Below are 22,728 nucleotides of genomic sequence, written 5' to 3' on the forward strand. Positions count from 1 at the left end.
CTAAACTGTAGACATCAACCACAAACTGAGTTGTAGGAATTTCTGGATGCCAGTAGAGGCTGATGATATTCTGACATCCCCCAGTACTCATCCCCTCCACAGAGAATTCTCTGTACTCCGTTCACTAGAAAGATCATCTACAAACTACAGTTCCTAGAATCCCTTGCCTTTGAGGTCTGGGTGTAGAGTCTCCATTGAGATATATCCACAGGAGGAACAAAAAAGTGAGCACAGCAGAGTTCATTGACTTCATAGAGAGGGGAGGTGTCTTAACTGTTATGGAAAATGCCCTTGATTGATGAAGTATGATTGAGGGTGATGCATTTATCTAATTATGCTTTATCAATAAAAACTAGTCAAATATCAGGGTAAGTACCTAAATGATCAAGGAAGTGGTGGAGAAGGCGCCAGTGACTTCCTATCTCTTCAATTCTTCTATCCAAAAGAACTGAGACCCCTCTAAGCTCTGCCTCACTACTACCTATCTCTCTAGCTGTTCTCAGTCCTCCAAAACGTCTATGGCTAATTTTGGTCAGCTAGTGGCTAGCTCTGCCCTCTGATTCAAAGCAAGTCTTATTGTCAGAATGCAATCAAAATATCACACATTTCCTTTTTTTGTCTAAATATAAAGGAAAGGCTATAACTCTAACATAATAAAACTATACAATAAGAACACTTACCAGGTAAGAATTGCATTTACAATGTCCAGTCCATTTGCATTTGGCAAATTCTGAGAAAATACTCCAATATCCTATCTTGATGAATCCAAAGTTTTGTACCTAATTTACTTTCTATCTTAAATTGTATTACCAACCCAAAACTATCCATTTATGTCTCTCAAACTTAGACACTTTACACCTCTTTTGTTTCTTTTCTGTATTTGGTAATGACAAAACTCTAACTATCCAGTCTTCAATTACATCAGAGACATAAAAAGGATATAAATATTACCCAAGTAAAGTAGCACAGAGCAAACAATTTCCAAAACTAAGAAACAATTGGCTTCCTGAATGGTAACCCAAGGCTGCTCTGTAATGTTGGGGCATCTGTCTTCAGTCTACAAGCCTGGAATATCTGACAGACTTGTCTGTGAAGCAGGAATTTTGAAGGACTGTCCTACTTTAACAAAGTTTGGCAGACACTTTCTTTTGTGACCTGCTTGTCCAATTTGGACAGCATAATGTCAGCAATTGAGGCAAGGGCAGTTTCTTGCCCAGTGGATAACTTTTGCCCCAAAGAAAGCAAACTCTAGATGAAGTTTCTTCAGTGCCAATCATCTTCTCTGAAGCAGATTGGTACTGCCAGGAGAAGACATGTCTTGCTGTCATAAAAAGCTTTATATTATTAAAATAATGCCATATTCTGTGGATCTTTAAAGCGTTTGAAGATCACCTGTCTCTCTACAATATATCTCTGTTTGACTTTGAAAACTTATCTAACATGAATACAGATTTGATTGTAATAGGTGACTAACCTGCATTTCTCTATTATCCTAAATAGTTTGTAATAATAACTTTCAAGGACTAGAAACTCACATTACATTGTTAAATGAGCTGCATCAGTACAATACATTAAATAAGAGTAGAAACATGGATACAGCATGTTCTAACAAAAATAACTTTAAGTTGGCATCAAGATATAAAAATATCTTCAACAAGAGTAGAAACATATACAGTATAACAAAACTAACCTCAAATTTGCATCAATGTCCAAAGTTCCATACCAATGTAAAATATTTGGGAATAGTAATAGATTTTTAGTTTAAAAGTAGATTCAATAATCTACCCTTTGCCGGGCGGTAGTAGAGGCAGGCGGATCTCTGTGAGTTCAAGACCAGCCTGGTCTACAAGAGCTAGTTCCAGGACAGGCTCCAAAACCACAGAGAAACCCTGTCTCGAAAAACCAAAAAAAAAAAAAATAATCTACCCTTTTATCCCATGATTCTATATTCCCCCTTTTCTTTTCAGAATGCGATCCCTGAATCTAATATCCTTTGTTCAGCTTTTTTCTTGACCATTACCAACAGCAACTTATAACAACCCACCTAAATGATGACAAATATCCATAACTCATGGAATGCCAAAAAACCATCCATCCCATCTGCTGGCAAGGTTGGCTTCATGTTCTCTAGATTGCTTCCTGCTGTCTGGAAGGTGATGGCATCTCTAGGGGATCATGATCAAATTGAAATAATGGTCAAATCCTGGGAGAGTTAGCTGTATCACTTGTTACCATTCTCTTTGTAGTGAGAAAACATAGGGCTTTTCTGAAGTTCTGCCTGGAGCAGTGCATGAGGCTTGACCATCACAGCTAGCTAGCTACCTTGCAATTGTTCTGAGCAGTTTGTAGTACAAAGATGATCTTTGGGTGGTATTTGTCAGCTTATTGGCATTACTGCAATCCAGGTGGAATCATTGTTTTGGGGCCCCATCATCCTTTTGGAAATGCCAAAGGTTGCTGTTAGGAATGGCCATTGTACACAGCAGAAAACAACACTTTTAAATGTCATATGCAGGAGATCTCAAAGAAGTTAAAAGACCACAATTTTAAATGTCATATGCAGGAGATCTCAAAGAAGTTAAAAGACCACAATTTGTGAAGTACATCCAGGGTAGAAAAACATAATTCCTAGTTACCTGATAGAGACTCAAACCTGAAATCACATACAGAAAGCTAGATGGAGCATCTTTCTAAGATTAGTACATTATATAATCATTAACAGAAAGTTTAAAAATCTATATGTACGTATGTAAATCTTATAAAGTTTGAGATAATATTTATACCTTAAAAATTTTAAGTCTAAATAAAACCAACTGAATATGAGATTGGCAATAACAGAATAGTCCCTTAATTTTGGGTTTTCTTCTGTCCCATATCAGGTGGCTCTTCTGACATTAGACAGAGGTTTTGGATTTTACTTTAACAAGCATGCTTGAGTTTAGAGAAGGAGAGAGCTGTGCTACAACTCCAAAGTCAGTTTAATTTTTTATTGAACTGGAACTACAAAAAGACCATTTGCCCTATATGTCTAGAGACCAGCAGAAACAAACATTTGGGAAAATATATGAAATTTTATCTGTTGGAAATGTGTTATACCACTAGGACAATTTACTCTTTTGGGGAGGGGATATTTTCTCTGGATGATTTGTACTTTTTCTTCAGATGTGTCATTTGTCCAGTGGTCTTCACTTTTCTTAGTTGAATGCCTTCATTCTTTTGGAAAGTTAAAAAAAAACCTGTCCCAACCCTAACTTTAGGGAATTTCCTTTTTGGCAAATTATGTCTGATCAAATGAAAGACATTTGTTAGTCTTATCTTTCAGTTTAGATTGGATTCTAATGCTGTTTGATAAGCTATCACCTCTTCTAATCAAGCGGTCTCTCATTTTAATGGTATCCATAGCTTTTCTTCTCCTGTAGAAACAAAATCAAAACCTCTTCGCCAACAGAACACACATCCTGGTTTCTACTCTGAGGTCAATATATCTTTAAAGTATATGAGCTATCATTTTTTATCATTAGCATTAGAAAATTTAAAGTTGATAATGCATTGTTCAGTCTATTTTTGGGGGTTTTTATTACCCTTTTCTGTTTATTAATAGTATCTTTTAGAGTGCAATTAGATCTTTGTATAAATGCTTGTCCTGTAGGAATTTGTGGTATGCCTGTAATATTCTTTATGTTGTAATCTATAAAAATCTGTTTCATTTTACTCCTCCCCGCTTCCCATTTCCCTCCCCCTCCCCTCACTCCTCTCTCCCTCCCTCTCCAGTCCAAAAAGCAGTCAGGGTTCTCTGCCCTGTGGGAAGTCAAAGGTCCTCCCCCTTCCATTCAGGTCTAGGAAGGCGAGCATCCAAACAGGCTAGGTAAAAGGTACCACAATTTTCACTGGGTCTATTTATGCTAATTGATGAAGTCTTAATTTTCCTTTCAGAGTCAGTTTGAAAACTTTTTCTACATAGGTCTTTAAGTTTTTACCTTGCTTTTCTCGTAAAAATATTCATTCTAAGATATTATCTCCTCTGCTAGAATTCCAGTAGGAGAATGCATAGAAGGCAAAAAAATCAAAATAAAATCAAGGTCTGGATCCAAACAATACACATGTACATCCTGTAAATTTTTTTTTAATAAAACTAGCTATCTCTCAGTCTCAGCAGATACGTCTTTTGGACTATTTAAGTTTTATTATGTTGCAAGGTTTGAAATAAATTACTTAGTTCTTGAGTTGTCATTCCAATTGTGAGCCATAGCCAGTTAATATCTCCCAGCAATATTTGAAAATCATTATTATTTTATAATTGACCTTTCCTGATTTGTACTTTCTGTGGTCATTTTTTTGTAAGCCTAGTGTTTATCCTAGGTAAGTAATAGACTCTCCTTTTTAAATTTTTTTAGCAACAGTTTGTAATCCCCAACAAGGCAATTTTTTCTGTAATTCCTTAAGCATTTTTCTAATGTATTTGCATCTGAATCAGCTAGCAAGATATCATCCATATAATGGTAAATTATAGATTGAGAAACCTGATTATTTCCAATGGCCGTTGTACAAAACATTGACACAAGGTGGAACTGTTTAACATTCCTTGTGAAAGGATTTTCCACAGATGTCTTTTGATAGGCTGGGAATTATAAGTAGGCTCAATTAAGGCAGATTTTTTCCTAACCTGTTCTTTTTAATTATTTTTTCATTTGTTTTACATACTGACCATTTCCCCCTCCCTCCTCTCCTCCTACATTCATTCTACCCTCCCACCTATCTTCCTCCATCTCCATTCAGAAAGGGGTAGACCTCCAATGGGAGTCAGTACAGCAGGGCACATCAAGTTGAGGCAGGACCAAGCTCTTCCTCCTGCATCAAGGTTGGGTGAGGCAACCTACGGGGAATGGGTTCCCAAAAGTCAGCTCAAGTGTCAGGGACAGATCCTGATCCCATTATTAGGAGCTCCACAAACAGATCAAGCTTCACAACTGTCACAAACAAGCAGAAGGCCTAGGTTAGTTCCATGCAGGCTCCCTTGCTGTCAGTTCAGAGTCAATGAGCTCCCTGGAACTCACTCTGAGTTATCCTGTCATGACCTTACAAACTAATAGGGGGAGACTTCAAGTTCTCCTCTCATGACCTTACACACTAATGGGGGGAGACTTCAACATGCCACTCTCACCACTGGACAGGTCAGTGAGACAAAAAATGAACAGAGAAGTAAGGAAACGAACAGATGTTATGACTAAAATGGACTTAACAGACATCTATAGAATATTCCATCCAAATAGAAAAGAATATACCTTCTTCTCAGCACCTCATGGAACCTTCTCAAAAATTGACCACATACTTGGCAACAAAAAGGAACTTTAACAGACAGAAAAAATTGGAATAACCACATGTATCTTATCACATCACCAAGGCTATAAACTAGAACTTAACAGCAACACTAATTCCAGGAAGCCCACAAACACATGGAAATTAAACAATGCTCACCTGAATCATCAATGGCTCAAGAAAGAAATTAAGGGAGAAATTAAAGACTTCCTTATATTCAATGAAATGACCACACAACATACCAAAATTTATGGGGCACAATGAAAGCAGTGTTAAGAGGAAAGTTCATGGCACTAAATGCCTACATAAAGAAGCTGGAAAAATCCCACACTAGTGAGTTATCAGAACATTTGAAAAGTTTAGAAAAAGAAAGAAACTCACCAGGAGAACTAGATGACAGGAAATAATCAGATTGAAAGCTGAAATCAACAAAATACAAACAAAGAAAACAATGCAAAGAATCAATGAGACAGAGTTGGTTCTTCCAGAAAATCAACAAAATAGACAAAATTTTATCCAAACTAACCAAAAGGCAGAGTGAGAACATCCAAATTAACAAAATCAGAAACAAAAAAGGGATATAACAATAGACATGGATGAAATCCAGAGAATCATTAGAATCAAAAACCTATACTCCACAAAATAGGAAAACTTAAAGGAAATGAACAACTTTCTGAATAAATATCATGGATATAACTTCCCAAAATTAAATCAAGACCAGATAGCAAATATAACAGAACTATAAGTGCTAAAGAAATAGAAACAGTCAGCCGGGCGGTGGTGGCGCACGCCTTTAATCCCAGCACTCGGGAGGCAGAGGCAGGCGGATCTCTGTGAGTTCGAGGCCAGCCTGGTCTACAAGAGCTAGTTCCAGGACAGGCTCCAAAACCACAGAGAAACCCTGTCTCGAAAAACAAACAAACAAAAAAAATAGAAACAGTCATCAAAAGTCTCCCAACCAAAAAAAAAAAAAAAAAGCCCAGGACCAGATTATTTCAATTCAGAATTCTACAAGATTAAAAAAAAAAAAACCTAATACCAATACTTCTCAAAATTGTTACACACACTAGAAATAGAAGAAACATTGTAAAACTCTTTGTATGAAGCTACAATTACCCTGATACCCAAACCACACAAAGATGTTACTAAGAAAGATAAATACAGACCAATCTCACTCATGAACATTGATGACAAAATACTAAGTAAAATGCTGGCAAAAAGAACACATCAGAGCCATCATCCACCATGATGAAGTCGGCTTCATCCCAGAGATGCAGGGATGGTTCAACATCTGAAAATCTGTCAACATAATCCACCACATAAACAAAGTGAAAAATAATAACCACATGATCATCTCATCAAATGCCAAAAAAGCTTTTGACAAAATACAATATCCCTTTGTGATAAAGGTCTTGAAGAGAGCAGGGATACAAGGAACATACCTAAATATAATAAAGGCAATATAGAGTAAGCCAACAGCCAACATCAACGTAAATGGAGAGAAACTCATAGCGATCCCACTGAAATCAGGAACAAGACAGGGTTGTCCATTCTCTCCTTATCTATTCAATATAATTCTTGAGGTCCTAATTTCTACAAGTCATGAATATTTTCAGTAATATAGCAGGATACCAGATTAACTAAAAAAAATCAGTAGCCCTCCTTTACACAGATGATAAAAGGGCCAAGTTTTCTCTTAGCCTGTGTCTTTTTATAGGTGAATTGAGTCCATTGATATTAAGAGATATTAATGACCAGTGCTTGTTAATTCCTGTTATTTTTTTCGGTAGTAGTGTTTGTGTGTTTCCCTTCTTTGGGTTTTGCTGGTGGAGGGTTATCTGTTCCCTGTATTTTTGTATGTGCAGTTTGCTTCCTTGGGGTTGGGGTTTTCTGTCTAGTGCTTTCTGTAGGGCTGGGTTTGTGGATACATATCGTTTAAATCTGTTTTTGTCGTGGAATATCTTGTTTTCTCCATTGATGGTGATTGAAAGTTTTGCTGGGTATCATAGCCTTGGCTTGAATCCATGATCTCTTAGTGTCTGTAGCACATCAGCCCAGGATCTTCTCACTTTCAATGGAAATTGAGAATTTGGGTGTAATTTTGATAGGTCTGGTCTACCTTTATATGCTACTTGACCTTTTCCTTTTGCACCTCTTAATATTCTTTCTTTATTCTGCATGCTTTGCATTTTGATTATTATATGGCAAGGGGATGTTTTGTGATGCAGTTTTTTTTGTTGTTATGTAAGCATCTTGTACCTTCATAGGGATATCCTTCTTTAGGTTGGACAAGTTTTCTTTTATGATTTTGTTGAATATATTTTCTGTGCCTTTGAGCTGGAGTTCTTCTTCTACCCCTATTATTTTTAGGTTTGGTCTTTTCACGGTGTCCCAGATTTCCTGGATGTATTTGTTGGATCTAATGTTTCTTTGATTAATGAGTCTATTTCCTGTGCAATATCTTCAACACTTGAGATTCTTTCTTCTATCTCTTCTATTCTGTTGGTTATACTTGTCTCTGTAGTTCCTATTCATTTACTCAGATTTTCCATATCCAGAATTTCCTCAGTTTGTGTTTTCTTTATTGCCTCTATTTCAGTGTTCCAGTCTTAAACTGTTTGCTTCACCTGTTTGTTTGCTTGGTTGGTTTTCTTGGGTTTGTTTGTGGGATTTATTAATTGCTTCCAATTTTTTGTTTGTCTTTTCCTCCATTTCTTTAAGGGAAATTTTCATTTCCTCTTTAAAGGTCTCCAAAATTTTCATAAAGTTACATTTAAAGTCACTTTTTTCTGCTTCTTCTGGATTAGGATGATTAATTCTTCCTGTTGTGTGACCACTGGGTTCTGGTGTTACTATGTTGATTTTTAGATTGTTTAATGAATTCTTGCATCGGCGCGTACCCATCTCTTCTTTCAAATGAGCCTGCCAATGTCTTTGCATCTTGGTCCAATCCCTGCAAATGGCTGTCGGTAGTTTTTCTTGGTCTGCTATACTGTCAATGTCTGTGTCACAAGAAAACTCTGAGGTCTCTCTAAGCCTGCTCTCTTGATCTTTTTCTCCTGGTTTGCTCTCTTGGTCCTCTCTTCTTGGTCCCCTCAGTGTTGTAGCAAGCTCTTGGTCCCCTCAGTATTGGAGAAAGCTGTGTTTCAGAGTTCCACCAAGGTTGCAGAAGGATAGGCGAGTTGGGGCAGGATGGGGCTAGTAGTTTGTAGGGTCTGGTGGATGGGGTTGGATAATGCAGGAGCCTACCAGCAGGGAACTCTACTGCTGGCTGACTAGAAAAGCTCAGGGGGTTAGAGGAGAGCCCCAGGGTTTTGTTCCACTTTGGAGGTCCTAGAGAGTGGGGTGTACCACTGGATGGTTGTCACTCACCTCTTAAGTCCTCTCAGTATTGGAGCAAGCTGTGTTTCTGATTTGTATTTCCTTTATTGCCTCATTTCAGTTTTCAAGTCTTGAACTGTTTGCTTCTTCTGTTTGATTGTTTTTCTATGGTGTTTCTTTGCTTTCTTTAAGAGATTTATTGGTTTCCTCTAATTTTTTGTTTGCCTTTTCCTCCATATTTTAAAGGGAGTTTTTCATTTTCTCTTTAAGGGTCTCAATCATCTTCATAAAGTTATATTTAAGGTCGGTTTCTTCTGATTTTTCTGGGTTAGGATGTTCAGGTCTTCCTGTTTTATGACCACTGTGTTCTGCTGTTGCCATGTTGCTTTTTAGGGTGCTGAATGTATTCCTGCAATGACACCTACCCATCTCTTCCTCCACCTGGTGTTGGAAGTGTCTTTGTCCCTTGGTCCAATCCTCGCAGGTGGTGTCTGTGTCTCAGGGTTCCTCTCTTGGACTGATCATTGGAATTTCTGTCTGTGTCTTAGGCAGTTGCTCTTGGTCTGTTCTGTGCAGTTGCTCTCTGTGTCTCAGGAAGCTGCTGATGTCTCCATGGATGGGTGGGATTTGGGGCAAAGTAGGACTTGTAGATTACAGGATCTGATTGATGGGTGTGTGTTGGAGCAGCCAGTGTGCAGATGACTTGCCTACTGCCTATCTAGTGAAGCTGAGGTGGGTGGGGGAGCAGCCCAGGGTTTTGACCCAGTGCCTAGGGCCTAGAGACTGGGCTGACTACCTAGGGAGCTGGCAACTCACCTCTTGGTCAGCTCTGTGCAGACACAGTCTGTGCCTTAGAAAGCTGCCAAGGTCACTGTGGATGGGTGGGTTTGGGGGCAGAATGGGACTTGTAGCTTACAGGGTCTAATCGATGCAGGAGTGGAGCAGCTTACCTGTAGGAGGCTTGCCTGTTGCCTGGGTAATGGTGCTGAGGCAGGTGAGGAAGTGGCCCTGGGTGTTTGCCTCAGAGTCTAGAGACTGGGATGTCCAGCTTGGGAGCTGCCCACTCACCTCTTGGTCTGCTTTGTGCATTTGCAGTCTGTGCATCAGAGGTCCTCTGAGGTCACTGGGCATGGGTGGGTTTGTGGATGGAGTAGGATTTGTAGCTCAAAGGGTCTGTTCTATGTGGGGTTAGAGCTGTTCACCTGCATGAAGCTTGACTCCTGGAAGGCTAGTGAAGCTGAGGCAGGTTGGGGAGGGGCCTGGGTTTTGCCCCAGGGCCTAGGGCCTAGAGACTGGGCTGTCTAGTTGGGGAGTTGTTCTCTCACCTCTTGGTTCAACTCTGCCTATCAAATTTCTTTTTTTTTAAGTTTTATTTTTTTTAAATTTATTTATTTATTAAAGATTTCTGTCTCTTCCCCGCCACCACCTCCCAATTCCCTCCCCTTCCCCCAATTAAGTCCCCCCCCCCCAGCCCGAAAAGCAATCAGGGTTCCCTGTCCTGTGGAAAGTCCAAGGAACCCCCACCTCCATCCAGGTCTAGTAAGTTGAGCATCCAAACTGCCTAGGCTCCCACAAAGCCAGAACATGAAGTAGGATCAAAACCCAGTGCCATTGTTCTTGAGTTCTCAGTAGTCCTCATTGTCCGCTATGTTCAGAGAGTCCGGTTTTATCCCAGGCTTTTCCAGACCCAGGCCAGCTAGTCTTGGTGAGTTCCCAGTAGACATCCCCATTGTCTCAGTGTGTGGGTGCACCCCTCGCGGTCCTGAGTTCCTTGCTCATGCTCTCTCTCCTGCTCCTGATTTGGACCTTGAGATTTCAGTCCTGTGCTCCAATGTGGGTTTCTGTCTCTGTCTCCTTTCATCACTTGCTGAAGGTTAATATTCAGGAGGATGCCTATATGTTTTTCTTTGGGTGCTCCTTATTTAGCTTCTCTAGGATCACTAATTATAGGCTCAATGTCCTTGGTTTATGGCTAGAAACCAAATATGAGTGAGTACATCCCATATTCATCTTTTTGGGTCTGGCTTACCTCACTCAGGATAGTGTTTTCTATTTCCATCCATTTGTATGCAAAATTCAAGAAGTCCTTGTTTCTTACTGCTGAGTAGTACTCTAATATGTATATATTCCATACTTTCTTCATCCATTCTTCCATTGAAGGGCATCTAGGTTGTTTCCAGGTTCTGGCTATCACAAACAATGCTTCTATGAACAACGTAGAGCATATACTTTTGTTGTATGATAAGGCCTCTCTTGGGTATATTCCCAAGAGTGGTATTGCTGGGTCCAGGGGTAAGTTGATCCCGAATTTCCTGAGAAACCGCCATACTGCTTTCCAAAGTGGTTGCACAAGTTTGCATTCCCACCAGCAATGGATGAGTGTACTCCTTTCTCCACAACCTCTCCAGCAAAGGCTATCATTGGTGTTTTTGATTTTAGCCATTCTGACAGGTGTAAGATGGTATCTTAAAGTTGTCTTGATTTGCATTTCCCTGATCGATAAGGAGGTTGAGCATGACCTTAAGTGTCTTTTGGCCATTTGAAGTTCTTCTGTTGAGAATTCTCTGTTCAGCTCAATGCCCCATTTTATAATTGGGTTGGTTAGCCTTTTACAGTCTAGTTTCTTGATTTCTTTATATATTTTGGAGATCAGACCTTTGTCAGTTGCGGGGTTGGTGAAGATCTTCTCCCAGTTAGTGGGTTGCCTTTGTGTCTTAGCGACAGTGTCCTTTGCTTTACAGAAGCTTCTCAGTCTCAGGAGGTCCCATTTATTCAATGAGGTCCTTAATGTCTGTGCTGCTGGGGTTGTACGTAAGAAGTGGTCTCCTTTGCCCATGTGTTGTAGAGTACTTCCCACTTTCTCTTTTATCAGGTTCAGTGTGTTCGGACTGATATTGAGGTCTTTAATCCATTTGGACTTGAGTTTTGTGCATGGTGATAGATATGGATCTATTTTCATTCTTCTACAGGTTGACATCCAGTTTTGCCAGCACAATTTGTTGAAGATGCTCTCTTTTTTCCATTGTATACTTTTAGCTCCTTTATCAAAAATCAGGTGTTCATAGGTTTGTGGGTTAATGTCAGGGTCTTCTATTCGATTCCATTGGTCGACTTCTCTGTTTTTATGCCAATACCAAGCTGTTTTCAATATTGTAGCTCTGTAGTAGAGTTTGAAGTCAGGGATGGTAATGCCTCCAGAAGATCCTTTGATGTATAAGATTGTTTTGACTATCCTGGGTTTTTTGTTTTTCCATATAAAGTTGATTATTGTCTTCTCCAGATCTGTGAAGAATTTTGATGGGATTTTGATGGGGATTGCATTGAATTTATAGATTGCTTTTGGTAGAATTGCCGTTTTTACTATGTTGATCCTCCCAATCCAGGAGCAAGGAAGATCTTTCCATTTTCTGGTGTCCTCTTCAATTTCTTTCTTCAAAGACTTAAAGTTCTTGTCAAATAGATCTTTCACATCCTTGGTCAGAGTTACCCCAAGATATTTTATGCTATTTGTGGCTATCATGAAAGGTGATGCTTCTCTAATTTCCCTCTCTGTTTCCTTATCCTTAGTGTATAGGAAGGCCACTGATTTTTTGGAGTTGATCTTGTATCCTGCCACATTACTAAAGGTGTTTATCAGCTGTAGGAGTTCTTTGGTAGGGCTTATGTATACTATCATATCATCTGCAAATAACGAGAGCTTAACTTCTTCTTTTCCGATACGAATCCCCTTGATCCCTTTATGTTGTCTTATTGCTATTGCTAGAACTTCAAGCACTATATTGAAGAGGTATGGAGAGAGTGGACAGCCTTGTCGTGTTCCTGATTTTAGTGGGATGGCTTTGAGTTTTTCTCCATTTAATTTAATGTTAGCTGACGGCTTGCTGTAAATAGCTTTTATTATATTTAGGTATGACCCTTGTATCCCTAATTTCTCCAAGACTTTATTCATAAAGGGGTGTTGAATTTTGTCAAATGCTTTTTCAGCATCTAATGAAATGATCATATGGTTTTTTTTCTTTCAGTTTATTTATATGCTGGATTACATTGATAGATTTTCATATGTTGAACCAGCCCTGCATTTCTGGGATGAAGCCTACTTGATCATAATGAATAATTTTTCTAATGTGTTCTTGGATTCGGTTTGCCAGTATTTTATTGAGAATTTTTGCGTCGATATTCATGAGTGAGATAGGCCTGTAATTTTCTTTCTTGGTTGGGTCTTTGTGTGGTTTTGGTATCAGGGTAACTGTAGCTTCATAAAAGGAATTTGGCAATGACTCTTCTGTTTCTATATTGTGAAATACATTAAGGAGTATAGGTATTATCTCTTAGTATTAGGAGTCAGATATGGGAACCTGAATGATCAGAGCAGCGGTGGAGAAGCCACCAGTGACCCACTATCTCTTCAATTCCTGCATCCAAAAATACTGAGATCCTCTCTAAGTCCTGCCTTACCACATCCCGCCTCTCTATCTGTTCTTAGTCCTCTAAGCTCTATGGTTATTTTTGTCAGGTATTGACTAGTTCCACCCTCTGATTCAAAACAAGCTTTATTGTCAAAATGTGACCAAAATATCACACAACAGAAGGGGCCCTTCCCTAACAACAGAGGTACCAAGTCCCTTATAGGGGACTATGTGGCTTAGGACTTACAGTGGGATGAAAATAATGTTCCCTTTCAGATTCTGTGGGAGTCATGTTTTTGTTTTTGGATAAGCCACTTAGCCCATCTGAGTGGAACCCAGCTCTCATGTAAAGCAGCAAGAAGAAAAAAAAAACTAACACACAGTTAACATCACATGATATATTAATAAGCACTAATACGATTTATTGTTATGTTATAGAAGTGGCCATAAAAAGCAGCCATGGGCTGAAGAGATGGCTGAGTCTGATGAGTGTTTGTCTTGAGACATGACACTAGGTTCATTCCCTAGCACCCATGTCAAAAGTCAGGGGTGGTGACACAGGCTTGGAATCCCTTCAGTGGTGGGAGAGAGAGACAAATGGAGCCCCAGGACTCACTGGTACTCTAGGCTCGTCCAGTCGGTGAGCTCCAGGCTGATGAAAGTCCCTGTGGATGATATTCCCTATTGTGATACAGAGCACAGGCTGTCCTCTGGTCTCCATGTGCCTGTGTGAATGTGTATGTGTACCTGCACATACAATGTATACACAAGTGTACACGTGCACACAAAACAAGACAGTTCTTATTATGCTCCTCCTTTTATGATTAGCAAGCTGAGGTATTTATGTCTTATCAAAAATTTTTATACCTGAGAGCTGGCAAAATTGTGGGCAATTATCTTAACAATGTATGACAACATTGTGTAGAGGACCCTGACTGGCAATATCTTTAACACAGAGAAGGCACCAAGAATTTTACAACTACCCATTAATAAATAGTATGACTGCTAGTTTCATTCTACACTGAAATGTTTCAGATATCAGCATCTTGGGTAGTGCTCAACCCCAGAGGAAGAAACTGTTTCAGACATTTTGAGTGATTAAGGAGATATAAGAGCTTCATGATTCCCTCCCCTCACAGCTCAGTTCAAAAAGCCTAGAAATTGCTAGGTCATGTATGCTCCGTCTCTAGGCATGGTGGGGCTAAAGAGTTAGGGTGTGGAGTCTGTCCACAGCTTACCCATACCTACAGATGGTTGGTAGCTTCCTCTACATTCTCAAATGTCCATATTCCTTGGAGAATTAACACTACATCCAGGATTTCTACAGCAAGCAATTATGGGAATTGTAGTTTGGGGATGTTCTCTCCAGTATGGAAGGCCAACAAACATTGTGGATGGGGAGTGAGTCATCAGAGATGCTATTGGATTTTTCAGAGTTTCCTGGATGACATTCAGATTATTTTGACTCTAGGGGACAGAAGGCCTGGGATTCTCCTCCCAGTTCAGGTCTGAATAAGGTGCTCTCTTCTTTCTTTCTGGGGTTGAAGATGAATTTCAGTCCTACTATGAGCCTAACAATGATTTTCCTTCCTGCTAGATGGAATTCTCCCTATACGTCATCAGCCACGTGGGTACAGTCATCTCCCTGGTGTGCCTCGCCTTGGCCATAGCCACCTTCCTGCTGTGCCGTGCTGTTCAGAACCAGAACACCTACATGCACCTGCACCTTTGTATGTGTCTCTTCCTGGCCAAGTTTCTCTTCCTCATGGGTGTAGACAAGACAGACAACCAGGTTAGTGACCCTTGGACTGTGTTCCAATGCAGCTGCACCATCTTCCCATGTTCTTCTCCTCATCACTATCTAGTTCCCTCCCCAGGGCCACTGCCAGTATCCTGGTTTTCTTTCTGTTGACGTGATAAATACGATGACCAAAAGCAACTTGAGCAGGACAGGGTTTATTCCTGCCTATACTTTGATGTCACAGTTCACTGTTTAGGGAAGTAGAGGCCATGGAGGAAAACTGCTTGCTGGCTTGTTTCTCCTGGCATACCCAGTCTGCTTTCTTATACAACCTAGGGCCACCGTCCCAGCGATAGTATTGCCCACAATGATTTCCCATCTCAATGCCTCTCACTGTTGCCTACAGGTCAGTCTTATCAAAGTTCCATCTCTCCAGTTGAATTTCATTTGTGTCAAGTTGACAGGAAGCTAACCATCATAGTCAGCTTCTCACTGGGTTGACTTCTTGTGACAGTTGTCAGTTTAAAATCAGCTCCTTGGTCATTCTATGAATTATTTTGTTTCTTCCTATTGTTCTAATTTTTCTTTCTTCCTGTATGTGTCATATGCATGCGTGTATGCGTGTTTGCGTGTGTGCGAACACAAGAGTGTGCATGTGAACTTGGTGTAATGACTCAACCTCAATCACTCTTCCACATTTCTTATTGAGGTGAAGTCTCTCAAACAATCCAGAGCTGGACAGTGTGAATTGTCCCACCAGCAGACTTCCTTCCAGATCTGGAATTGCGGGTGTGCCAGTATGCCCACTTAGCACTTATACAGACTCGGGAGATCCGAACGCTGGCCCAGCCCTCACACTCATGTAGCAAGTACTTTAGAAACAGAGGTATCTTACTACCCCTGCTTCAAAATATTGTTTATTATATATTATTTGTCTGGGTGTGCATTTGAATGTGTGCACACATGCAAATGCCATGGAATATATAGGACAATTTGTAGGAGTTGGTTCTCTCCTTCCATGTGATCAATATTGGGAGCAAGTGCATTGATCACCTGAGCCATCTTTTCGGCTTGACCTTGCTTTTTTGAGACAGGGTCTCTCATTGATCTGAAACTCAGCAACTAGACTCAGCTGGCTAGTTGTGATCCCCAGGTAGCCCCTGTCTCTGTTCCCTACTAGTTGATCACCGGTGTGCAGCCTGGCTTGTATCAGGGTGCTGGGAATGGATTTCCTCACCCTGGTGCATGGATTGGGGGAAATACTGGCTGATGACAAACTAACTTCCAAACGGGTCCAGTTGGTGAACAAATGTGCATAGTGCTTCCAGAGCACAGATGAAGGGTTACTTACAGGAGTCTGGGGGACCCTTAAATAGCTGCATCACTGCATATGTCCCACATCATCATGGATGACGTCTTCATGGAAGGTGCATCATAGAGCCCCTCCCTCCCTTAACCTTTCCCTTTGCTCATGTACACTAACTTCAGCTGAGGGAAACCTGGAATAAGTAGCACCTGGAGTGCCAGGTGGCTTTCCTCTCTTCCCCTTTTATTAGCTCCATCACCACAGACCTTTCTCTTTTTGTTGCCATGGCTACCTGGCTTGGATATTCACTATTCCATCATGGTGAAGGAGTGACTACATTATGCTCAGAAAAAAGAGGCTGGATTGTTTGAGGAACCCCAGTTGAGGCCATCCCGCCCTTGTTCTTGTCCCTCAACCTTCTGCCTGTGTTGGAGGATCCTGATATGCAGACTTCTCCCCTGCAGACAGCCTGTGCCATCATTGCGGGATTCCTGCACTATCTTTTCCTTGCCTGCTTCTTCTGGATGCTGGTGGAGGCAGTGATGCTCTTCCTGATGGTGAGAAACCTGAAGGTGGTGAATTATTTCAGCTCTCGAAACATCAAGATGCTGCACCTCTGTGCCTTTGGCTATGGGCTTCCAGGCCTGGTTGTGGTGATCTCTGCCAGCATACAGCCACAGGGCTATGGGATGCATAATATGTGAGTGTCATTTTCTTCTTTTTGAAGATCTTGCTCCAGGCTTTGTGATGATGGCTGTACTAGCTACCTTAATGGTTTCCATGGCAAAAGTACCTAAAATAATAATGAAATTAAGGTATGAAGGTTTTACTTAAGAACATTTGAAGGGGAACAATCTATCATGGCAGAGAAATCAGGGCAGGAACTCAAGGTAGTAACCTGGAGTCAGGAACTATGGAGACATGATGCTCTCTGGAATGCTCATAGCCATGCTCATTGAGCTGCATTTTACAACCCAGGGCCACCTGCTTAGGAATAGTGCTGCTCACAGTGGGCTAGGACCTCCTTTATTGATTAGCATTGGAAAATAACCCACAAGTATAGCCACAGGCCAGTCTAATGGCGGCAATCCCTCAGTTGGGATTCCCTTTTCCCAGGTGACTCTAGTTTGTACTGAGTTAACAAATGTTAACTGGCACAACATTCAAACCACAAAACACTTATGCAGCCACTAGGAGCAGTCACTCTAGCAGTGATGTTACCGATGGACCAGATGGAAACTCTTCACTCTACCTAGAAAGATAATGTGTATAGACAAGGAGAAACATTCCAGGGTGGAAGGTGTGGGCCCTTGGGTGTTCAAGACTGGTGCAGATACCTATAGCTCTCAGCCTCAGGAGCTAGGCATCTACAGGTCCAGGCTATAAAAGTCAGAGATTTGAGGCTCATAGTACTCAGGTTGGAGGCATTATACTTTCATTTCTCTTGTTCTGATAAACTACTTTGACAGGAGAGAATAGGATTTATTTTAGCATGTAGTTCCAGGTGGTAGTCCATCATTATGGAGAAGCTAAAAAGCAACATCAAAGAGCTGGTCATATGACATTCACAGTGAAGAACAGAGAAATAAACACACGCATGCTCACTTGCTTGTTCTCAGTTACATTTCTCCAGTTACATGGTTTAGAATCCCCAGAATATTGAATGGTTCTGCTCATAGTGAGATGGGTCTGTCCACATCAATTAAATTGCTTCCAACTGACCCTGCTGATCTTCATCTTCCCAATGAGGACATCTCAACTTTCATGTAATTTTTGGGTGCCCCAATGAGTTTAATTGGGATTACTTATAGAGTATGGGTGAGGGATTATTTCCAGGAGTGTGGGTAACTTGCCAGAGCTGCACCACTGAAGAAAGTCTCTCTCTCTCTCTCTCTCTCTCTCTCTCTCTCTCTCTCTCCCCCCCCCCCCCCCCAGCAACTATTAGCTGCCTACAGATCCTCAGGGAGAGGTAGGGCCTTGTGGTGTGCTAAGTTAGCTGTGTTCACATGAGGGCGTATGCTTGGCTGGTAGTTCATTTCTCAAGGAAGCTGGGGTTCCTAGGAAGTGTGTAATAGCTGTCAGTCATATAGTCAACTCAACATGGACACCAATATTTAAACTTATTAAAAATATTAAAATGAACCCTTGTAATTGGGGCTTATCTTGACTATTAAATGCTGGCATAATAGCATTTTATACTACTCTAACAATGCTCAACTCTCGCTGAACCATAGGAAGGGGTAGATCCTCTAGTTTTGTTGGTATCAGGGCCACCAAATTGTTCACTACATAGAAGACTCACACTGTCTGAGTTTAATTTCCCAGGAAGAGACTATCTAGTTGGGCCATTTTTACTATTTTCCTAAATGCATAAATAAAACCTGCTCAGACTGCACAGTGCTGCTTGTATGTTTGCTTTCAGGACTAGCCATTTAATACTGGATAACCAATTGGTGTGCTCTTCCCTGGAGACTATGTCTCCCGTGTTTATCCTTCCTTAGTTGACAACAGTTCTTTGTGGAGGGGTGAGATCTGGTGTATTTTCCCCCATAGGAAGCCTATGAACCACAACAGTGATGCCAGGCAGGATAACCCTACATGTGCAACAGTGGTCTCCACACCTTGGTAGTAACCAACAGCTCTCCAAGACCTGTTCTGGACTTAGGATCTGCCCAACAAGAGGGAAATCATGCCTGGTACTAGAACCTTCGTCAGTTTCCTAAAGGCTAGTGAAGTCTCAGATATTGAAGGATAACCAGTACTTTACTAAATCAGCATAATTTCTAACCATATTCTAAACATTTGTTCTTTTGAACACAGATAAATGTAGTCCTTACCCCTCATCAAGGAAACCTAGCAACTTACAATAGACAGAACCTTTATAGAAAACCACAACCAATCAAAATGCAGGTTGTGGGGCCCAGACCCAACTGAAACATCTACAAAACACTGCTGCACCTAAGGCTCAGGGAACACTGAAGAAGAGGGGGTGGAAAGCTGATAAGACCCTAGTATATTTCTTAGTAAAGAATGGTGAGTAATCAGCTCTCACTGGAGGAAATGTTGGAGCTGGGGTTTGAGTGACAAAATGTATTAGTGGAGGAAGAAAGTTCTGTGAAAGTTATGAACCAATCGTCAGCCTGAACTCCATCCTAGGCAAAGTCTCAGGAGTATTTGTCCATGGTGTATCTGGGCTCATTTGACACTGGTATGCCCCACCCCACCAGCAGTGCTTCCAAATGCATCTCGCCATGCAGTGTTCTGCAGAATGCACAGCTGCCAGGGCAGTGTGATGAGACAAATGCTCATGCCTCCTGTGTTTTCCTCTACAGCTGCTGGCTGAATAGAGAGACTGGGTTCATCTGGAGTTTCCTAGGGCCAGTCTGCATGATCATCATGGTAAGGAAAAAATGTGTTCAAGTGCATTTTGGACACCAAGGAAAGCCAAAGTTAGGAAGTGTCATCACACTGCAAAGTCTACTACTCTCAAAACTCATATGATTCTTGGTTCTTGAGATTTCACCCAGGTGGCTGTGATTTCTCTGTCTGTCACTTTTCAATCATGCTCAGGTACAGAAACATCTAGAAGGAACAACAGCCCTTCTTGTTCATGCTTTGTGTTTTGGGGGAGAAATAGATCCATCAGTCTCTTCTAGGTCTAGATGCTGAATGGAAGACAAGGTAAAAAGAATTTAACTACACTTAGGATATACAAGCAGGAAGATATCTGTCAGTCTGATGTTAGCCTGGTCTACATAAGAAATTAAGTTTTAGACCAGCTAGGGCTACATTGCAAAATAGAAAGACACTGCACTCAAAAGAAAAATAAGGAAGAAAAGGAATGAAGTGAAGAACAATGGTCATGATTAGAAAAACTGAGATGAGAAATTTTGAGAAAAAAGCAGAAACCTAATGATATTTGAAGATGTTGAGTACTGTTTTGGTTCCATTACTGTTGCTGAAGTAAAATGCAGGCAAAAGCTTATCAAGGAAAAAAGGGTTTATGTCAATCTTCAGGTCTATCCTGGCTGGATTTATGACAATTTGACACATGCTGAGAGTCACCTAAAAGGGGGGAGCCTCCATCGAGAAAATGCCTCCATATGATCCAGCTGTAGGATATTTTCTTAATTAGTGATTGATAGGGAAGGCCCACCCCATCGTGGGTAGGGTCTTTCCTGGGCTGATGGTCCTGAGTTCTATAAAAAAGGCTGAGCAAGATGGGGGAGCAAGCCAGTAAGCAGCACCCCCATGACCTCTGCGGCAGCTGCTGCTTCCAGGTTGCTGTGTTGTTTGAGTTCCTGCCCTGACTTCTTTCAATGATGAACAGTGATGTGGAAGTATAATTCAAATAAACCTTTTCCTCTGATACTTGCTTCCTGGTCATGACGTTTCCTTGCAGCAATAGGAACTTTAAGACAAAGCCATAGTCCATCATTGCAGGAAGTCAGGGTGGGAATGCAAGGAGGCACTTGAAATAGAAGCCTGAGAAGCATTGCCATTTGCTAGTCCAAGCGTGGACTCCTGCTTAGCTTGCTTTCTCAAACATGCCAGGACCATCTGCTGTTAGAATGGTACCTCCCACCCTGGCATGGGCTCCAACAGAAGATAGCAATCAAGACAGTGCTCCACAGACATAGCCACAGGCCAGTCTGACCCAGGCAGCTCCTCAGCTGACACTCTCTCCTGTGGTGACTGTCAAAGTCAAATGTGGCAAACATTATCTCTTGCTACTTTCTAGATCACAGAAAGACTATCTATGATTCTGGATTGGCAGAATTAATGTAGTAAAATGGCTGGGTTTTATTATCAAAAGTAATCTACATATTCAGTGAAATTTCCATAAAAATACTTCACATATCTATAAAAACCACCCAAGAATTTACATAGAACTATAAGAGATCAGAAATAACCAAATAAGTCATCAGGAGATGATGACTGGAGTTGTCTCAATACCTGACCTCAAATTATAGTGCAGTTGAGGCTGGAGAGAGGGCTGCTCTTCCAGAGGTCCCAGGTTCAATTCCCAGAACCCACATGGCCGCTCACATCTGTCTGTAACGCCATTTTCAGAGCTCTGACACCCTCACATTGACATTCACGCAGGTAAAATAATAATGAACATGAAACAAAACTAAATCAAATTATATTGCAGACCCACAGCGACAAAGGCAGCCAGATACTGCCAAACAACAGATCACACACACACACACACACACACACACACACACACACACGTATGTTTGTATATATGTATATTACAACAACTAACAAAAAAGGTCATGAATTTGAAAGTGAGCAAGAAGGGACTGAAGGGAGGAAAGGGAAGGAGAAAATGATTATAATTATAGTCAAATACCCCCCCCAATATACCATTACCAAAGAAACTTAAGGGAGAAAGGACATATTTGGCTCACAATTCCAAGTTACAGCCAATCATTGTGAAAAATCAAGACCACAGGAAGTCAAACAACTAATCACATCACACCCACAGTCAAGAGCAATGAGCAATGAGCTCATGCATACTGTGCTCAGTTCAGTTTCTCCACTCTCATATATACACAAGCCTCTGCCTAGGGAATGGTGCCACCCACAGTGGCCGAGTCTTCCCTCTAGTCAAGATACTTCCCACATGTATACTTAGAGACCACCCTTAGACAGTCTCTTACAGGTGTTCCTGGAGGCTTGCCTTCTCCTAGGTGTTGACAATTAATACCAACCATCAAACCACTTTGAAGAGGCTGAGGAAATACCTTTGAAGAGAATCAACCAACTCTCTTGTGTCATAATCTATAACATCAACCTTGGCTTCAATTCTAATTTAATAGATGGTGGAAATGAAAAAACAACAACAACATGGGAACAACAAAGACAATTTGTTGCAAGGTTGTTTTATTGTAATACAGGAGGTGTATATAACTGTGACAGTGTGGACTCAGGAGCAGGGAGGGACCAGTTTCACGACATAAGAAGTGTGTTTTGGATGCTGTAGCATGGGGAAGCAGCAGGTCTACTAAGTACAAGTGGGGTGTCTCATGTGGTCAGTGGGGAGTAATGATGGCTTTCTGATGCTCATCCTAAACTGGAAGCAGAGGCATCAGTTGGGAAGTCATCAGTAACTGATTCAGTCCTGGTCATTTGGATCTGACAAATCTAGGATCGAAGTCTGGCATCCTGGATGGGTTACTGGAGGCCAGATTTCTATGTCAGATTGGTTATGATCAGTCTATGTGTCTGGTCTACCTACCCTCTGCTTGACCTTGCAGATCAACTCTGTTCTCCTCACCTGGACCCTGTGGGTGCTGAGGCAGAAGCTCTGCAGCGTCAGCTCAGAAGTCTCAAAACTCAAGGACACCAGGTGCAGCCTCTTTCTGACTTTTGCCCCTTTGTCTTCCTTCTTCTGACAGAGCCTCACCAGCCACTTTTCTGTATATATCATGCGCCTATGCAGGTACATGCATGCGGTGACATACATGTAGGGGACACCTTGGTATTTTTTCCATCTTGTTTGAGATAGAGTTGCTTGTAGTTCATCATTTTATATGCTGGGACATCTGGCTCAATCCTCATGTCTGTTCCTCCCTTCTCAACACAGGGGCATGGGGATTACAGAGTACACATTTTGCACTTGACTCTGT

At 41.2% G+C, this 22,728-nt stretch overlaps 1 protein-coding gene across 1 annotated transcript in view; it reads left to right on the forward strand.

Annotated features, from left to right (window-relative positions):
- Adgre1 (adhesion G protein-coupled receptor E1) overlaps positions 1–22,728 on the forward strand; it is a 76,081-nt gene that overhangs the window by 44,469 nt on the left and 8,884 nt on the right. The window contains exons 17-20 of the mRNA XM_041669494.1: positions 14,641–14,835; positions 16,555–16,790; positions 19,423–19,489; positions 22,357–22,448. Coding sequence (XP_041525428.1) covers positions 14,641–14,835; positions 16,555–16,790; positions 19,423–19,489; positions 22,357–22,448 — 590 coding nt within the window. The remainder of the gene's footprint in view (positions 1–14,640; positions 14,836–16,554; positions 16,791–19,422; positions 19,490–22,356; positions 22,449–22,728) is intronic.

This window comes from Microtus oregoni, unplaced genomic scaffold (genome assembly GCF_018167655.1).
Source record: "Microtus oregoni isolate MIOR12 unplaced genomic scaffold, Mior012 000019F_ref0000042, whole genome shotgun sequence".
In the NCBI taxonomy this organism is placed as follows: Eukaryota; Metazoa; Chordata; class Mammalia; order Rodentia; family Cricetidae; genus Microtus; species Microtus oregoni.